The sequence below is a fragment of the Ylistrum balloti genome, unplaced genomic scaffold, assembly GCF_031769215.1.
Source record: "Ylistrum balloti isolate Yb309-2 unplaced genomic scaffold, AGI_CSIRO_Ybal_v1 Utg371444, whole genome shotgun sequence".
NCBI classification, from domain to species: Eukaryota; Metazoa; Mollusca; class Bivalvia; order Pectinida; family Pectinidae; genus Ylistrum; species Ylistrum balloti.
Window position 1 is genome coordinate 130,080 of NW_026782757.1, and position 17,479 is coordinate 147,558.

Here is a 17,479-nt window from a genome sequence, read left to right on the forward strand (position 1 = left end):
TTATAGTCTCGTTTCCCACGTTTCCGTAAATTCATCGAAAATTGTCATGGTTCCTCCTTGTACCAGAAAACCTTGTCTTCCTTCTATACCATTGGCGGGTCTTCGACCATTCGCCCCCACCATCTACAAAATAAGTCAACATTAATGACCATTCGAGTCCCAACAAACTGTGGTACAGAACAGCTGAGTTAACATAGTATCACTTCCAATGCTTGTTAGCACGATTCTTAAAAATCTCAACAATACCTTTTTTTCAAAACAGTGGAATTTCAAATACAATCTTTACACACAACTTGATATGAGAATGTTTGCTATTCCAAATCACTCAATGAGGTCAAAAAATGTACTTTTTATTTCACTCATTCTACGTACAAACGCACTGTAACATTAGAAAAAAATGGCTTAGAATACACATTGATAGTAAAACTAGCTATCAGGTTAAATTTCCTGTATGACCTATGTCTACAACACTACATACATGTATCTATATCACAAAATTAGGCAGTTTATGAAAATCTCAATAAATTCTACTTCATGCATTTTTGTTTTAATCTGACTACTAAGTAATCTACACCAGATGTATGTTAATTCTATATTTACAATACTTTACAAAGATTTCAAACAGAGAGTTCACATGTGTGTGACAATAGGGCCAAATGAACTGAAACAGAGACTTCACATGTGTGTGACAATAGGGCCAAATGAACTGAAACAGAATTAATTTGTATCTTCAGATTTGAGAACAAGTTATACTATGGTTTTAATAGGTTCATTCTGTTGAAAGCATTCGTAAAGAATAAATGAAATATACATGTTAATCAGTAGTTGTGAAACTATGGTTGATCTTAAGAGATTAACCTAACGTATGTGATGGTTAACTTTTCAATCACCATCTGTTAGGCGTCAAATTCTAATGTGGAAAGTGTCAGTTAACGGAAATTCAGAAATCAATATCTGAATCAGAGAAAAATGAACACTTATAGGGTGATCTAGGAAACACCCATTCAAGTGAGATCAACAGAAACTTCTTGGAAACAGATAAGGTTAGAATGTAGTTATTAAACAACGGCACGATCCTGAAAAAGTCAATCCTCACGATTACTAACATCAGAAAGCTTTTTAAAACCATTTGACTCCCAGAGAGTTCCTTTCATATCTTGTATTTTGAAGCATTGTTAGGCGAGGCATTGTTTTACTTTCTGGAGCTTTTTAATGTAATTCATTTAGATTTTGTCTGTTTCTGGTATTTTTGAGCACTGTTAGACAAGGCAAAGGGTTTTCAGAGCATTTCAATCTAGCTTTAGTATTAATATGCATGTTTGGAAAAACAGCAGTCAGAATTAGTTTGTTGTCTTCATTGCGATGCCAAGCCAATCTCCCAATCTGTCTCAGTAATTTGTCTTATAAAGCTCGTCAAAAGAATAATTTATTCTGCTATTTATCTTATTTAAGAAATGACCAGACATATATTAGTAAAACTTTATCTCACAACAATTGCGAAACAAGTTATTTCAACTTTTTCTAATCACTGTTGTTGGCCCGATGTAATTGAGCGAGGGGTCTTATTGTGAGAAGAAACCGAAGTACCTGGGGAAAACGCACGTGTCAGGACAGGTGACCCAAATAATATGATTTGTCTATACTACATCCTCCATGTTTCAAGTATAAAGACACCATGTCAGAGGACCACATGTATTAAGGTCTTTAGGAAACTAGAAATACATGATGGTAATATCTAAATCATGATACAGTTATACTGTTGAACTACCATAAACTCTAAATATAATTTTGTGAAGGGAGGTAATCTAATATGGCCGACAGATAACTCAAGAATGATAACCCGAAGAATGGCATGTTCCTGTGTTGATGTCTTTATACGCTCCAAATGTATACTAATTACCAGTTATCTGCAGAATTTGAATTCTCCATTTATACTGCAAGTTACTGGAATTAAACGGATTCGTGGATTAAGTGTATCCTCAAAATCAACAGAAATAAATCCTCCATGAAAATTCATGATTTTACAGATTGGAGCTCGAATGTGGGCAGCGAACAGTCAAGGTTTTGTCGTGTAAATACGAGAAGTGTGCTATACACACAGGAAGATTCTGGGCAGTTGTCTGTCTATATCAATGTCCATGTTAAATTTGCGTTTAAATACATTACAAATTATCACTGTGATTGTAAAATGGCTTTCTGGATGTGTTATCAATGAGAGCATTCTCCAACTTAATGAAAGTGACATCAGTGATCTGATTCAAACAAAACCGTTAACGGCAAGCATCAACTAAAGTGATATTACTATTAGTTTTCTTAAACGTTCAACTGGAATATACATCTGTCAGTCATAGATGTGGAAAATATGATACTGTAAATGAAAACATTTTCAGTGGTGTGATTATTTTTCATGTGGTTAGATTTAAGCACGTGCGAACAGGCAATTAATTAGTGAAGATATAAAAGTGATGGTAAAGTAACACTGTGAGAACCGATCTGAATTGTGATACTGAGGACTTTCATAAATATTATACTCAAGTATTCTATAAAAAGTATTAATTTGATACATATTTCAAGATATTATTTTATCATTCTATTCAATATACCTCCATACAATAACGTTGGAGGAGATTAAATGCTTTAGAGATATGATATGACTTTGAATGTCTATTGATACCAGAAATTGGGAACAGACTATATTTTACCTCGAAGAGAAAGCATACCAAATTAAATTAGAAATAATATATTATAAATACATATATCTATATACTTGTAAGTCGAAGGAGAATGAATGTTATGATACATAAATATAGCAGAAAGAGAAAAGACGTTTTTTATTTATCCATACATTGAAATTATGAAAAGCTGCTATTATATAAATAATATCAAGATTGAAATAGCAGTAATTTGAATCAGACTTTAATTCATTACAAAAGTAGGAAAAGATATATGTATATAAGTTAGGTGAAATGAAGAAAAGCTAATTGAAGTAAAAGAAAGTTAGGAAAAGTTATGACACCAGATGTATATTTCCAGAGAATATGTTAGTAATCTTGTTAAAATCTAAGTTACCACATACTTACACATAACATTAGGAATTGTTGATTCATAGGGGTGTTGTTTTACTCTGACGAAATACAAAATTCCTATACAATAAACTTAACACAAAAACCTAACAGATACAATCAAACCTCGTTATCTCGAACTCATGTAACACATAGTCTCGTTTTAATTCCAACTGTTTCTTTGATCCCTGTCAAACTTCACTCTTAACATTGAATACTTGATAACTTAAGGTTTCTGCTGATAATAACGAGAGTTGACTGTATAGATATCTCACAAGATATTCTGATAATTCCTCTATTTAAAATGTAGTCTGACAATTAAATATTTGTTAGATAAATTCAGGTATCAAATCAATATTTATCATTTCTTTCATGAACAGATCTTTAAAATAAGAACATGTATTCATGTTAAAGGACGAGTTTAATGAAGATTTTCAAGGATAACAGTTATTCATGTGCAGGACAAATATCTAACTCAATAACTTGGGTTTTCATCCAGACATTTATTTACCAGAACAACTTTCAGTCATGCCTGGCCAAACCAAAAACTGGATTCGCAATATTTTAACAAAGCAAAGTTTTTATGTTGCATATTTAATACCAATGTTAGCTTAGGATAATGGAAGGTTACTACATCCAGGGGGAGCTCTTCAGCCAAAGCATATTATATATCATATTGGTTACCAAATGCATCACTTTACCTGGAAACGATACCCAAACACAATTACCTGTAGAATAACTAGTTGATTTCAGTATCATGACAAAAAGAATATTCAAATTATTTGTTTAACATTTTTATCAACATTATGGAAGTATGTTTCAAAATAGGACAAAAGTTATGTTTTCAAAGAATGCACAAATATAGTAAGCAATTATCTATCTCCTAACTGATTAACTGATATCTCCTAAATGATATCTCCTAACTGATTAACTGATTTCTCCTAACTGATATCTCCTAACTGATTAACTTATTTCTCCTGATATCTCCTAACTGATATCTCCTAACTGATATCTCCTAACTGATTAACTGATTTCTCCTAACTGATATCTCCTAACTGATTAACTGATTTCTCCTAACTGATATCTCCTAACTGATTAACTTATTTCTCCTGATATCTCCTAACTGATATCTCCTAACTGATATCTCCTAACTGATTAACTGATATCTCCTAAATGATATCTCCTAACTGATTAACTGATTTCTCCTAACTGATATCTCCTAACTGATTAACTTATTTCTCCTGATATCTCCTAACTGATATCTCCTAACTGATATCTCCTAACTGATATCTCCTAACTGATATCTCCTAACTGATTAACTGATATCTCCTAACTGATATCTCCTAACTAATTAACTGATATCTCCTAACTGATATCTCCAGAAATATCCTGATAAAACAGATGTCTGCTCTGTCACCTGATCTTCTCCATCATTTCTTTCCTCTCTATTTAAATGGCACTATATCTCTATATTGATAGTTTAGTGGAATCCCTAAATATAGGTTTTTTCATTAAAGCAAGGGGAACCCCTAATGCTTCTTTTTCATTGGATGATAGAAAGTTCCCTAAATATAGGTTTTTTCATTAAAGCAAGAGGAACCCCTAATGCTTCATTTTCATTGGATGATAGAAAGTTACCCCCACCCCTCACCTCCCCCTCCTAAACCCCCAACCTCTTTATCGAGCCACTCAACTTACCGGATCTGTACCATTCGCGTTCTGTAAATCATTATTTGATAAATTGAAGAATTGTACGGGTCGCTTCCCGCCATCTTCTGCTGATATTTGTTCTGTAGACTGAGCCAATTTATTATCGTATACGAATTCGTTGTCGGTACTTCCCGCCCAACTCCGGCGGTAATCAATATCATCCGGATCTTCAGGTAGTCGGTATTTCTGTTTAGTGTGACGTCTTGAACACTGAAATGACAACAATATACCTACATAAATGTTTTATCTTAGTGTGGTTATAACAGTATATCTAAGTCATTTCTCTTTAATATAAAATCATTAATTTTCCTGAAGGTGAGCATTATTTTGATACATTTCGCAGGTACTCTTTATCAAATAAACTATAAAAAATAGTATAAGTAACTCTATCAAGCTACGTCCATCCATGAAATCATGTGTTACTGTTAATAAACCACAAAATATCTTAAGGTAATATTAATATTTTTAAATTAAGATATAATTAGCTGTTTTTTGTTTCGGCTTTTAAATGTTAAAATAAAAAATGAATTATTGTTTAAGCTTACAACTTGTGAACATGAATCAATTTACAGAAAATATTTTTGACGCTACATGAATTCACGAAGGGAGACAACTCACCAATATACATATCATCGCTATAAAGAAGATGAGGACTACAGATCCACAGGCTATCACGGCGATGGCCCAGTTAGGGAACCCTTGTACAACAACAGGCATTGCTTCAGTTGTCACCGGAGTTCTTATCACTGCAACATCAGATATCAATCATGTTGGGAAAAAAAAGAAAAACAAACAATCAATGAATGGAATTTATATCTCCAACAGCCTTGATATAAAGTCTGGCTAAAGGACGGTAAGATTCATCTCCAACAGCCTTGATATAAAGTCTGGCTAAAGGATGGTAAGATACATCTGTAAACCTTGATATAAAGTCTGGCTAAAGGATGGTAAGATACATCTGTAAACCTTGATATAAAGTCTGGCTAAAGGATGGTAAGATACATCTGTAAACCTTGATATAAAGTCTGGCTAAATGATGGTAAGATACATCTCCAACAGCCTTGGTATAAAGTCTGGCTAAAGGATGGTAAGATACATCTGTAAACCTTGATATAAAGTCTGGCTAAATGATGGTAAGATACATCTGTAAACCTTGATATAAAGTCTGGCTAAAGGATGGTAAGATACATCTGTAAACCTTGATATAAAGTCTAGCTAAAGGATGGTAAGATACATCTGTAAACCTTGATATAAAGTCTGGCTAAAGGATGGTAAGATACATCTGTAAACCTTGATATAAAGTCTGGCTGAAGTATGGTAAGATTCATCTCCATAAGCCTTGATATAAAGTCTAGCAAAAGGATGGTAAGATACATCTGTAAACCTTGAAATCCAGAAACATTTAGCAAAGTTCACATACTGAAATCAATTGGCCAATCACGACATCGAACCCCGAATCCAATCATATTTTTATTACAACTATAACAAAGTGGCATACTTCTATAACAGACATCACACAGAGGTAAAATTCAATCATTGTTAATTTTGCAACACAAACAAATTCCTAGGAAATTTTAAACGAAAAATTTACCTAAATGTTCACAATTTGTTGAAATTTATTTTTTTTAACTTAAAGGTAAAAAGAATACCATCATGAGAAATTGATGTTTCATCCACAGTAAAACGTCCAAGGTTTCCATCTGACACTGCAGTCTGCATGACGCTATTCAAGTTGCCAGATGTGACAGGTGTAGAGCCGGATAATTTGACAGTGTAATCAACAACCACACTTCCTTGTCTGTAATTTCAGAAAACAAAATTTTATATCATAAATCTCCAATTACTGATTTTTTTATTGACAATATTAATGATGTGATGCTTCATCATTTTTATATAAATATTTAAGGGCGATATAGAAACCATGGATATATAAGTATACCATTAGTTAATGCTACTAGAACTAGGAGAAAATCTATATCAGTAAAAGGATAATTGGAAAGAATGAAAATAACATCAACAATGCAAACAAAATCCCAGATCACAAATGTTACTTAAACCAGTGGCAGATTTTGATTGACAGGGTACAGTATGGTGGTAGCTTACTTACGTAAAACGATCGATGATAACTTCTACAAACTGGTCCCCATACTGAGCCTTGTATACAGCTTCCAACTGAAAACAATTATATCATTGATACTTTTCAATCCATGATAAACATATCAACAGAATGTATTATAGGTATGAGTAGGCAGTATAAATGGAAATAACTCCAGATTGAAAGTCGTATATCAAAATATTTCCATTCCTTTTGACACTAGTGTCTATGATTAGAATACACTTACCTCTGGCTTGATATCATCACGCAGATTAATGAACTCGTCTGATGTCCTATCTGCTAGTGCTGGTACCCAGTTGGCTCCATTTGTAATTCTTATTGAAGCTCTGGCCTCACTTGTCACTTCAGGAAACGATGTGGGAGATTGTGTCACTGGAGTTTGTGTTGTTGGAGCTTGTGTTGTTGGGGCTTGTGTAGTTGGGGCTTGTGTTGTTGGAGCTTGTGTTGTTGGAGCTTGTGTTGTTGGAGCTTGTGTTGTTGGAGCTTGTGTTGTTGGTGCTTGTGTTGTTGGAGCTTGTGTTGTTGGGGCTTGTGTTGTTGGTGCTTGTGTTGTTGGAGCTTGTGTTGTTGGGGCTTGTGTTGTTGGGGCTTGTGTTGTTGGGGCTTGTGTTGTTGGGGCTTGTGTTGTTGGGGCTTGTGTTGTTGGAGCTTGTGTTGTTGGTGCTTGTGTTGTTGGAGCTTGTGTTGTTGGAGCTTGGGATGTTGGGGCTTGGGTTGTTGGGGCTAGTGTTGTTGGGGCTAGTGTTGTTGGGGCTTGTGTTGTTGGGGCTTGTGTTGTTGGAGCTTGGGATGTTGGGGCTTGTGTTGTTGGGGCTTGTGTTGTTGGAGCTTGTGTTGTTGGGGATTGGGTTGTTGGGGCTTGTGTTGTTGGAGCTTGTGTTGTTGGGGCTTGTGTTGTTGGGGCTTGTGTTGTTGGAGCTTGGGATGTTGGGGCTTGTGTTGTTGGGGCTTGTGTTGTTGGGGCTTGTGTTGTTGGGGCTTGTGTTGTTGGAGCTTGTGTTATTGGGGCTTGTGTTGTTGGGGCTTGTGTTGGGGCTTGTGTTGTTGGAGCTTGTGTTGTTGGGGATTGGGTTGTTGAGGCTTGTGTTGTTGGTGCTTGTGTTGTTGGAGCTTGTGTTGTTGGTGCTTGTGTTGTTGGAGCTTGTGTTGTTGGGGCTAATGTTGTTGGGGCTCGTGTTGTTGGGGCTTGTGTTGTTGGGGCTTGTGTTGTTGGGGCTTGTGTTGTTGGGGCTTGTGTTGTTGGTGCTTGTGTTGTTGGAGCTTGTGTTGTTGGGGCTTGTGTTGTTGGGGCTTGTGTTGTTGGGGCTTGTGTTGTTGGAGCTTGTGTTGTTGGAGCTTGTGTTGTTGGGGCTAATGTTGTTGGGGCTTGTGTTGTTGGGGCTTGTGTTGTTGGGGCTTGTGTTGTTGGGGCTTGGGTTGTTGGAGCTTGGGTTGTTGGGGCTTGTGTTGTTAGAGCTTGTGTTGTTGGGGCTTGTGTTGTTGAGGCTTGTGATGTTGGTGCCTCTGTTGTTGGAGTTTGGGTTATTGGAGCTGGAATTGTGGGTGCTTGTGTTGTTTGTGCATGTGTTGTGACCTTTTCAGTTGGTGCCTTTGTGGTGGCGTTTTGGGTAGGTGCCTGTGTTGTGGCATTTTGGGTGGGTGCCTGTGTTGTGGCAATTTGGGTGGGTGCCTGTGTTGTGGCATTTTGGGTGGGTGCCTGTGTTGTGACCTTTTCTGTTGGTGCCTGTGTGGTGGCATTTTGGGTGGGTCCCTGTGTTGTGGCATTCAGGGTTGGTGCCTGTGTAGTGGTAATTTGGGTGGGTGCCTGTGTTGTGGCATTTTGGGTGGGTGCCTGTGTTGTGACCTTTTCGGTTGGTGCCTGTGTGGTGGCATTCAGGGTTGGTGCCTGTGTAGTGGCAATTTGGGTGGGTGCCTGTGTTGTGGCATTTTGGGTGGGTGCCTGTGTTGTGACCTTTTCTGTTGGTGCCTGTGTGGTAGCATTTTGGGTGGGTCCCTGTGTTGTGGCATTCAGGGTTGGTGCCTGTGTAGTAGTAATTTGGGTGGGTGCCTGTGTTGTGGCATTTTGGGTGGGTGCCTGTGTTGTGACCTTTTCAGTTGGTGCTTGTGTGGTAGCATTTTGGGTGGGTGCCTGTGTTGTGACCTTTTCAGTTGGTGACTGTGTGGTGGCATTTTGGGTTGGTGTCTGTGTAGTGGCAATTTGGGTGGGTGCCTGTGTGGTGGCATTTTGGGTGGGTGCCTGTGTTGTGGCATTGTGGGTGGGTTCCTGTGTTGTGACCTTTCCAGTTGGTGCCTGTGTGGTGGCATTTTGGGTGGGTACCTGTGTTGTTGGTGCCTGTGTTGTTACCTTTTCGGTTGGTGCCTGTGTGGTGGCATTTTGGGTGGGTGCCTGTGTGGTGGCATTCAGGGTTGGTGCCTGTGTAGTGGCAATTTGGGTAGGTGCCTGTGTTGTGGCATTTTGGGTGGGTACCTGTGTTGTGGCATTTTGGGTGGGTGCCTTTGTTGTGACCTTTTCGGTTGGTGCCTGTGTGGTGGCATTTTGGGTGGGTGCCTGTGTTGTTGGTGTTGGTGTTGTGACCTTCTCGGTTGATGCCTTTGTTGTGATCTTTTTGGTTGGTGCCTGTGTAGTGGCAATTTGGGTGGGTGCCTGTGTTGTGGCAGCGTGGGTTGTGGCAGCTTGGGTTGTTGGTGCCTGTGTGGTGGCAGCTTGGGATGTGGCAGCTTGGGTTGTTGGTGCCTGTGTCATGGCAACTTGGGTTGTTGGTGCCTGTGTCGTGTCAGCTTGGGTTGTAGCAGCTTGGGATGTTTGTGCCTGTGTAGTGGCAGCTTGGGTTGTTTGTGTCTGTGTAGTGGCAGCTTGGGTTGTGGGTGCCTGTGTCATGGCATCTTGGGTTGTTGGTGCCTGTGTTGTTGCAGCTTGGGTTGTTGGTGCCTGTGTTGTGGCATTTTGGATTGTGGCATCTTTAGTTGCTGGAGCATGGGTTGTTTGTGCCTGTGTAGTGGCAGCTTGGGCTGTGGCAGCTTGGGTTGTTGGTGCCTGTGGCAGCTTGGGTTGTTGGTGCCTGTGTCATGGCATTTTGGGTTGTTGGTGCCTGTGTGATGACAGCCTGGGTTGTGGGTGCCTGTGTAGTGGCAACTTGGGTTGTTTGTGCCTGTGTCGTGGCAGCTTGGGTTGTTGGTACCGGTGTTGTGGCAGCTTTGGTTGTTTGTGCCTGTGTCGTGGCAGCTTGGGTTTTTGGTACTGGTGTCATGGCAGCTTTGGTTGTTGGTGCCTGTGTCGTGGCAGCTTGGGTTGTTGATGCCTGTGTCGTGGCAGCTTGGGTTGTTGGGACCGGTGTTGTGGCAGCTTGGGATGTTGGTGCCTGCGTCGAGCCAACTTGGGTTGTTGGTGCTTGTGTTGTGGCATCTTGGGTTGTGGCTAATTGAGTTGTTGGAGATTTTGTTGCTGGTACCGGTGTCATGGCAGCTTGGGTTGTGGGTGCCTGTGTAGTGGAAGTTTGGGTTGTGGGTGCCTGTGTCGTGGCAGCTTGGGTTGTGGGTGCCTGTGTCGTGGCAGCTTGGGTTGTGGGTGCCTGTGTTGTGGCAGCTTGGGTTGTTGGTACCGGTGTTGTGGCAGCTTGGGTTGTTGGTACCGGTGTCGTGGCAGCTTGGGTTGTGGGTGCCTGTGTCGTGGCAGCTTGGGTTGTGGGTACCTGTGTCGTGGCAGCTTGGGTTGTGGGTGCCTGTGTCGTGGCAGCTTGGGTTGTTGGTACCGGAGTTGTGGCAGCTTGGGTTGTTGGTGCCTGTGTCGTGGCAGCTTGGGTCGTTGGTACCGGTGTCGCGGCAGTTTGGGTTGTTGGTGGCTGTGTCGTGGCAGCTTGGGTTGTTGGTACCGGTGTCGTGGCAGCTTGGGTTGTGGGTGCCTGTGTCGTGGCAGCTTGGGTTGTTGTTACAGGTGTTGTGGCAGCTTGAGTTGTTGGTGCCTGTGTCGTGGCAGCTTGGGTTGTTGGTACCGATGTCGTGGCAGCTTGGGTTGTGGGTGCCTGTGTCGTGGCAGCTTGGGTTGTTGTTACCGGTGTTGTGGCAGCTTGAGTTGTTGGTGCCTGTGTCGTGGCAGCTTGGGTTGTTGGTGGTGGTGTCCTTGGTGCTGAGGTCATTATTACTGTTGTCAGTGTTTGAGTTTCTGTTTTAAAACCTGAAAATAGAATTTTCAGCATAGTAGAAGAGGCAAAATTCTTTTTTTAATTTCAAATGTATGTTTTTTTCTATGGTATGAAACAAGGTCTATACTTTTCATCATCTTTCTTTACTATTACCATTATATGTTTACTTCCACATCCATTTCCAAGATAAATTAATATAACAAGGAATCACAAACAATGCACATATCCTTACAGTTCCAACTTAAGCCAATCAAGAAGATGGAAAATTGTGTTATTAAGCTACTTGAGTGATGACAAGAATTTGCATGTTAGTTGTTTGTTAAATCCTTCATAATTGGAGGAGATAAAAAGAATAATAGGCCTATATATATTTCATTATGAAATTGATTGAACTCTGACACAGATTTTCTGAAAACAAAATTGTAATACTGGCCTTGACCTTGACCTTGACCCTACAAACTTGAATCAGAGTGATCCCTGATATACTGGTCCTTTATAACTGTATGAAGTTTAATCAAAAGGAATGAAGCAACTATAGCGCTAACAAGGTTTAGTTTTACATCACTTACAACAACAATTCCTGAATTCCTGGGAATGTTCTTTTAAAATGTTAATTCTGTTGAAAACATGTAAATTGTAAAATAGGAAAATATTTGCCATGTCAGATTGTTAACCTTACAAACATATACATGTAACTGGAAGTACAATAAAAACCAGCTACATTTCGATATACCATCCATAATAATGATATAACGAGGTGTGACAAGGGGCTGACACGATAAAACAGGTTCTGAGGTGTGACAAGGGGCTGACACGATAATAACAGGTTCTGAGGTAGAGTTAGAGTCTTATGTTGTAACTAACCATGGGAGGAAAACAGAGAACAATTTCTGGAAATCAATGTCGAAATTTTGCGAAAAGAATAGGTCATCGCTAAGTATTCTATGAAAGTAATATCTGGAAAATCTCCCGAAAAACCATCTATTTTAAGGTTATATTATTGATATGATTTACAGGTTAGAATTCATCATTCCGTATTTTGCAATTAATGTTTTTTATTTACACAACACAATACAACAAATACATAGACACAATGGTACAAAAAATATAGTACTGTGACGGCATTAATACTTACTTGTAGACAAGACAAGACTTGCTGGTGGAATGTTATGGTAAGGTGAGGAAGCTAGGAAAGTATTCTCTGGCGAGGAAACAGAAAGTTGTTTAAGAGTGTGAGACATGCTGTACACAGGTGTTACATCAGAGGTAGAGACAACCATGCCAGACCAAACAGACAGGGAAGGCAACATACTTGTTGAGGTTACATCCGGTAAAAGACTACTAGCAATGTCATGTGGTACAGATGATATAACTTCAATGTAACGCGCTGTAGCATCAGATGACGCATCATCTATTACGTCACCCTGAATTGTAGTCGTTATTTTGCTATCCTCCTGTACACTAACTGACGATGTGTCTTGCTGTAGTGGTGTTTTTTGTGTACTAGATGGTTTGATAGAATGGGAAGAAATCATCGTGGACATGACGTGTGTAGTGACTACACCAGTAGAAAACACAGTATCCTTCGTTGATTCTAAATCTTCACTATAAGATACGTAATCTATGGACTCGTGAATGGATGGCGTACTTAGAACTTTACCTAATGGCAATGACTCGAGTCTGATTCCATCTGATGCTTCAAGTTTATCATAAGAAGATAACACTTCACTTGAAGCATCATATACGGATTGCAACGAGTTTCTTAAATCATTTGCAGACACAAAAGAAGTCATTTCAGTTCCACGAGACATATCTACATACGACGTATCAACACTAGTTGTTTCAGATTTAACAGAAATGCTTGGTCCAGTTGATGAAGGTTTGATGTCAGTATTGAAGGACCTCACAACTGAGCTGCTTGATACAAGGTTGACATCATTGGCAGTGTAAAGTGTAGTTAGACTAGATAGAGAGGATACAGGTGCAGTATTGTACGAGGTCTGACCACCACTAACTGTTTCTGACATTAAGGAAGATGAGAAGATCTCTGTGACAGTGTCAGATTCACCAGACGATGGCATCTCATGTGCAGAAACAATCACGGAGGACGGTGTTGTGACGACACTTCTATCTTGTAGGTTTAAGGTTTGTCCTACTAATGGGGTCGTTTCTGTTGAATTAGTGCTGCTGACAGGTGATAAATAAGAGACTGAAATAGCTGGAGTATTTGTACCGCTACTGGATACGAACCTACTTGGTGAGGACGAAATCTTTTCCAACGTTTCAGACATTGTTAGTCGAGACGATAAGGATTCCATCCCAGTATCAGATGAAGCTCTTGTACTATATGTGTTAAGTTCTGAGGACGGGAGAGATGAACCAGTTTCATCACCGGAGAAAGTCTTATCCTCAGGAGTTGTCAGAGACATCATAATATGACTAGGTGTTAAAACAATAGAATGTTCTTGAGACTCTTCACTTAAAGTAACTAAAGATCCTCGCAATACCACACTTGTTCCAACATACGACCTCTGCGATTCTTCAGTAGAAACAACAGATTTTTGCGCTGATCCAGATTTCTGGATCTCAGAACTAGGTACATGAACTGCACTAAAAGTGTTGTGTGTATACAGTGAAGGTAATAAAGTTTCTACCTTGGTGTCAGTATGGTCTGCACTGGCAGATGGCATGACGAAACTAGATATATTGACAGGTGGCGCTGACATAGCAGATGTAGAAACTGTAGAGGATGTCAGTACTGCCGGCGAAGGAGTGATGGAAATTAAGGTTGAACTACTCAGAGAGAAAGTATTTAGCGACAGTGATGGACTATCATCTGTAAAAATGTCTGAATATATTGACAAAGGAGTAAGACTTGGAGCAGCAATAGTTCCCGGAGAAGCTGAAAGGGTTACACTAGAACTGAATGCAGTTGCTATAGTAGCAGCTGAAGCAACCAGTTTGGATGCTGATCTGGAGACTAAATCCAATGGTTCAGTGGCAATTGTTTCAGAAGTTGTTGAAGTAATTGAATCAAAGGTTGAAGTTGATACAAGGACTGAGTTAGACATGGTATTCATGGATGTAGCACTGGATGTTTCAAACTGGTTGTTGCTGGTAGGTAGTGGCCCTAAACCGATACTAGCAAACTGTTTGCTCGGTAATATTGTTGGTATTTTTGTTGACGTCATCTGTGAACTGGAAGCTATTGACTGGTCAGTTAAGACAGAAAAAGAAGAACTTGGATGCAAAGCTATTTCTCTGGCTTCACTGCTAGTCGACATCTCGCTTGCTTCAGTGGCAGTCATCATCTCGCTGGCTGTAGTGGCAGTCACCATCTCGCTGGCTTCAGTGGCAGTCACCATCTCGCTGGCTTCAGTGGCAGTCACCATCTCGCTTGCTTCAGTGGCAGTCACCATCTCGCTGGCTTCAGTGGCAGTCACCATCTCGCTGGCTTCAGTGGCAGTCACCATCTCGCTGGCTGTAGTGGCAGTCGACATCTCGCTGGCTTCAGTGGCAGTCACCATCTCGCTGGCTTCAGTGGCAGTCGACATCTCGCTGGCTTCAGTGGCAGTCACCATCTCACTAGATTCAGTGGCAGTCACCATCTCGCTAGATTCAGTGGCAGTCGACACCTTACTAGATTCAGTGGCAGTCGACATCTCACTATATTCAGTGGCAGTCACCATCTCGCTAGCTGCAGTGGCAGTCACCATCTCGCTTGCTGCAGTGGCAGTCACCATCTCGCTTGCTGCAGTGGCAGTCACCATCTCGCTTGCTTCAGTGGCAGTCACCATCTCGCTTGCTTCAGTGGCAGTCACCATCTCACTTGCTGCAGTGGCAGTCACCATCTCGCTTGCTTCAGTGGCAGTCACCATCTCACTTGCTGCAGTGGCAGTCACCATCTCGCTTGCTTCAGTGGCAGTCACCATCTCGCTTGCTACAGTGGCAGTCACCATCTCGCTTGCTTCAGTGGCAGTCACCATCTCGCTTGTTACAGTGACAGCTGTTGTTGCACTCTTTTCCACAGATGTTGAATGCCGATTTTGTTCTAATGTCATGCTCTGATTTATTTCAGAAATAGAAGTCAAGGCAACAGGGTGTGAGGTAGAAACCTGAGTAGTGGCATCATATATACTTAGTATTGGAGTTGAAGAGAAAAATGTGAAACTTGTCTCTTTCAGATTAATATCAGAACCAGAATAAAGGTGTTGATTCGAAGCATGTGTTGTAAGACCAACAGAGGGTGATCTTGGTACCGTTTGATGCATCATTGAAACAGAAATACTGCTTCTTAAAGAATCAGTACTCGAAAAATTTTCACTGATCACTGATTTCTTTGTTTCATTTGATGATTCCTTTTCCAGCAACAAACTAGAAATAGTCTGGTTTGTCATAGGAGATGACGTGGACAACGTTTTATCGAGTTCATCGTCATTGGACGCCGGTCCTTCAGTAAAGATAGCAGCTGAGGAGGAAACAAGTGGAGATAACTCTGTGGAAGTTGTGAAAAGGGTAGATAACTCCAGTGATGGGAAGATAGGCAGAAGGGTAGTAGCTGTAGGTGAGATATAGATAGAAAGAGAAAATAAGTGAAATATGAAGATATTTTACATAAAAACAAAACCTTCAGACTTTAATCAAATGTTAAGGTTAGGAAGATCAGCATTTATATTTTAACAGAAAATATTTGCAAACAAGCTTCATCCCATACCAATGGATATTATCTTCACCAAATGTTTATTGATAACATCACGAAGAGAAGTTCTGTAATGGATCACTGAGATGATAGATAAATGTACATCGTATGGAAGCAAATCAAGCAAAGCAAACTGCTGAAGTGAGTCATAAATATGTAGATTAATGAAATAAGTTAAACAAAATAAGTTGAAGACATGATTATCACGTGTATTGTGTAAATAAATGTTATTGGTATATAATGAATATATAGGTGTTAATGTTATATAACACAAACAACTCTATAAAGAAAGAAGAGGAAATACTCAGATTTTAAATTAAAATACAAAAACATTATCATTACCTGTTACCATGGAATCACTTGATGACGTCACTGATGCAGAAGACGGTGCTACGGTTGATGTGCCAGCTCCTTGTACATTAACACTAGTGGACAGAGTTGGCGTCTGTGTATGGGAGGATGTGTCAGAAAGCAGCATACTTGATGACATGCTGGACGAGATCTGGTCCACGCTTGTTGGTTGTGGACTTGATGACGGCGACGGCTGAACACTTGATATAGAAATGGAACCAGAGCTTGACGTCATCTGTGAACTTGATGACGTCATGGTTTCTGAAGAGTTAGAATGTATGACTGATGTACTTGGGGTTGGCGTTGGTGACGTCACTATCACCGGTGTCGTATTTGACGACGTTACAGACGAAACTGATGACTGAAACATCATCGTACTTGATACCAAGCCAGCAACATCGTTCGAAGATTGACCTGAAAATACACAAAATCGATACAAACTACTTAATGAAGGTTAAAAACGATGGAGGCATTCCTAATATATCATACTAAGTGTGGTATTAGTGACAGAAAGCGGAGAGGGGTCTGAGAACAATATCACGTAAATAGAAAAATATCAGTCTCTCTTTTAGGGAAGACAAAGGATTCTCAACACCAATCCTTTATTTTAGCTTTATGTTGACCACATTGTCTGGACTTCACAGAATACATCAGGTATCTATTCGTGAACCTAGCCGCAATCTGAGACATATAGTGGGTTCGTTGTTCAATATTGTTTTCTCAGTCACTCTCCTAGTAGAAAAACTAGAACCAAAACGCCATTAACAACAACAAAACTACTTGTTATTCTCATATTGACTGACGTCTCAAAACATTACCGGTAAACCACTACGATCTTTCTACGTCCATCCGTTCATTTGTCATGTAATTATTAAAGGGTACGTTATATAGAATTAATTTAATGACAATATTAAAACAAGATAGTAAGCACTTAAGTATTCAGAGGTTTTACTTCGGGAAGGTTAGAGATAGCAACTGGTTCCGCATGGTTGGTCAATCAGTTCTGAATCCTGCTCAATGTCAGATTAATATAAAATACTCGATAAAATATACTTTTCTATTTATAGAAACACAACAAAACCGTAGAAAAGTTGGTCGCGTGATGTTTCGCGCCATTGCGGCAGGTGTACACTGACCATGTCAATCAAACAGGACAGATAATGAGTGGTCACTTCAGTACAGAATTCTAATGTGTGTTCGAAAGTGTATTGTTTATCTCTACCGAAGGTCAGACACTGATTTTGGTTTGAGTAATGTTTTGAACATTCCTGCACTCCTAATTCCAGCTTAGGTCACGTGTATAGTACCAAGGCGTACCCAGGATCATGTGAATATATTTGAGTTGTTAATATTAAGACGTGGTCTTTGGAATTTTGTGCACATATTTTTGACAGACGATCAT

At 39.9% G+C, this 17,479-nt stretch overlaps 2 protein-coding genes across 2 annotated transcripts; both read right to left on the reverse strand.

Moving 5' to 3' along the window:
* On the reverse strand, positions 1 to 9,766 carry LOC132562541 (mucin-2-like). The gene is made up of 6 exons (XM_060227287.1): positions 7,115 to 9,766; positions 6,880 to 6,944; positions 6,422 to 6,570; positions 5,391 to 5,518; positions 4,761 to 4,982; positions 1 to 123 (listed from the first exon to the last, which is right to left on the reverse strand). The coding sequence occupies exons 1-6, from the start codon at positions 9,764 to 9,766 to the stop codon at positions 1 to 3; spliced, it is 3,339 nt and encodes a 1,112-aa protein (XP_060083270.1).
* Positions 9,767 to 9,848: 82 nt separating this feature from the next.
* LOC132562542 (mucin-2-like) lies at positions 9,849 to 16,333 on the reverse strand. The gene is made up of 3 exons (XM_060227288.1): positions 16,069 to 16,333; positions 12,163 to 15,585; positions 9,849 to 11,059 (listed from the first exon to the last, which is right to left on the reverse strand). The coding sequence occupies exons 1-3, from the start codon at positions 16,331 to 16,333 to the stop codon at positions 9,849 to 9,851; spliced, it is 4,899 nt and encodes a 1,632-aa protein (XP_060083271.1).
* Between the last annotated feature and the right edge of the window lie 1,146 nt (positions 16,334 to 17,479).

What these genes read in the sequence shown, in the direction of transcription:
- LOC132562541 (XM_060227287.1), bottom strand. Translation starts at nt 9,766, where the DNA reads ATGACACAGGCACCCACAACCCAAGCTGCCACTACACAGACACAAACA. An exon ending in GTTATCATCGATCGTTTTAC is followed by an intron (nt 6,571 to 6,879) that starts GTAAGTAAGCTA and finishes CTGAAATTACAG; the next exon opens with ACAAGGAAGTGTGGTTGTTG. An exon ending in AACATCAATTTCTCATGATG is followed by an intron (nt 5,519 to 6,421) that starts GTATTCTTTTTA and finishes CTGATGTTGCAG; the next exon opens with TGATAAGAACTCCGGTGACA.
- LOC132562542 (XM_060227288.1), bottom strand. Translation starts at nt 16,333, where the DNA reads ATGACGTCATCAAGTTCACAGATGACGTCAAGCTCTGGTTCCATTTCT. An exon ending in AAGTGATTCCATGGTAACAG is followed by an intron (nt 15,586 to 16,068) that starts GTAATGATAATG and finishes TCTCACCTACAG; the next exon opens with CTACTACCCTTCTGCCTATC. An exon ending in AAGTCTTGTCTTGTCTACAA is followed by an intron (nt 11,060 to 12,162) that starts GTAAGTATTAAT and finishes TTCTATTTTCAG; the next exon opens with GTTTTAAAACAGAAACTCAA.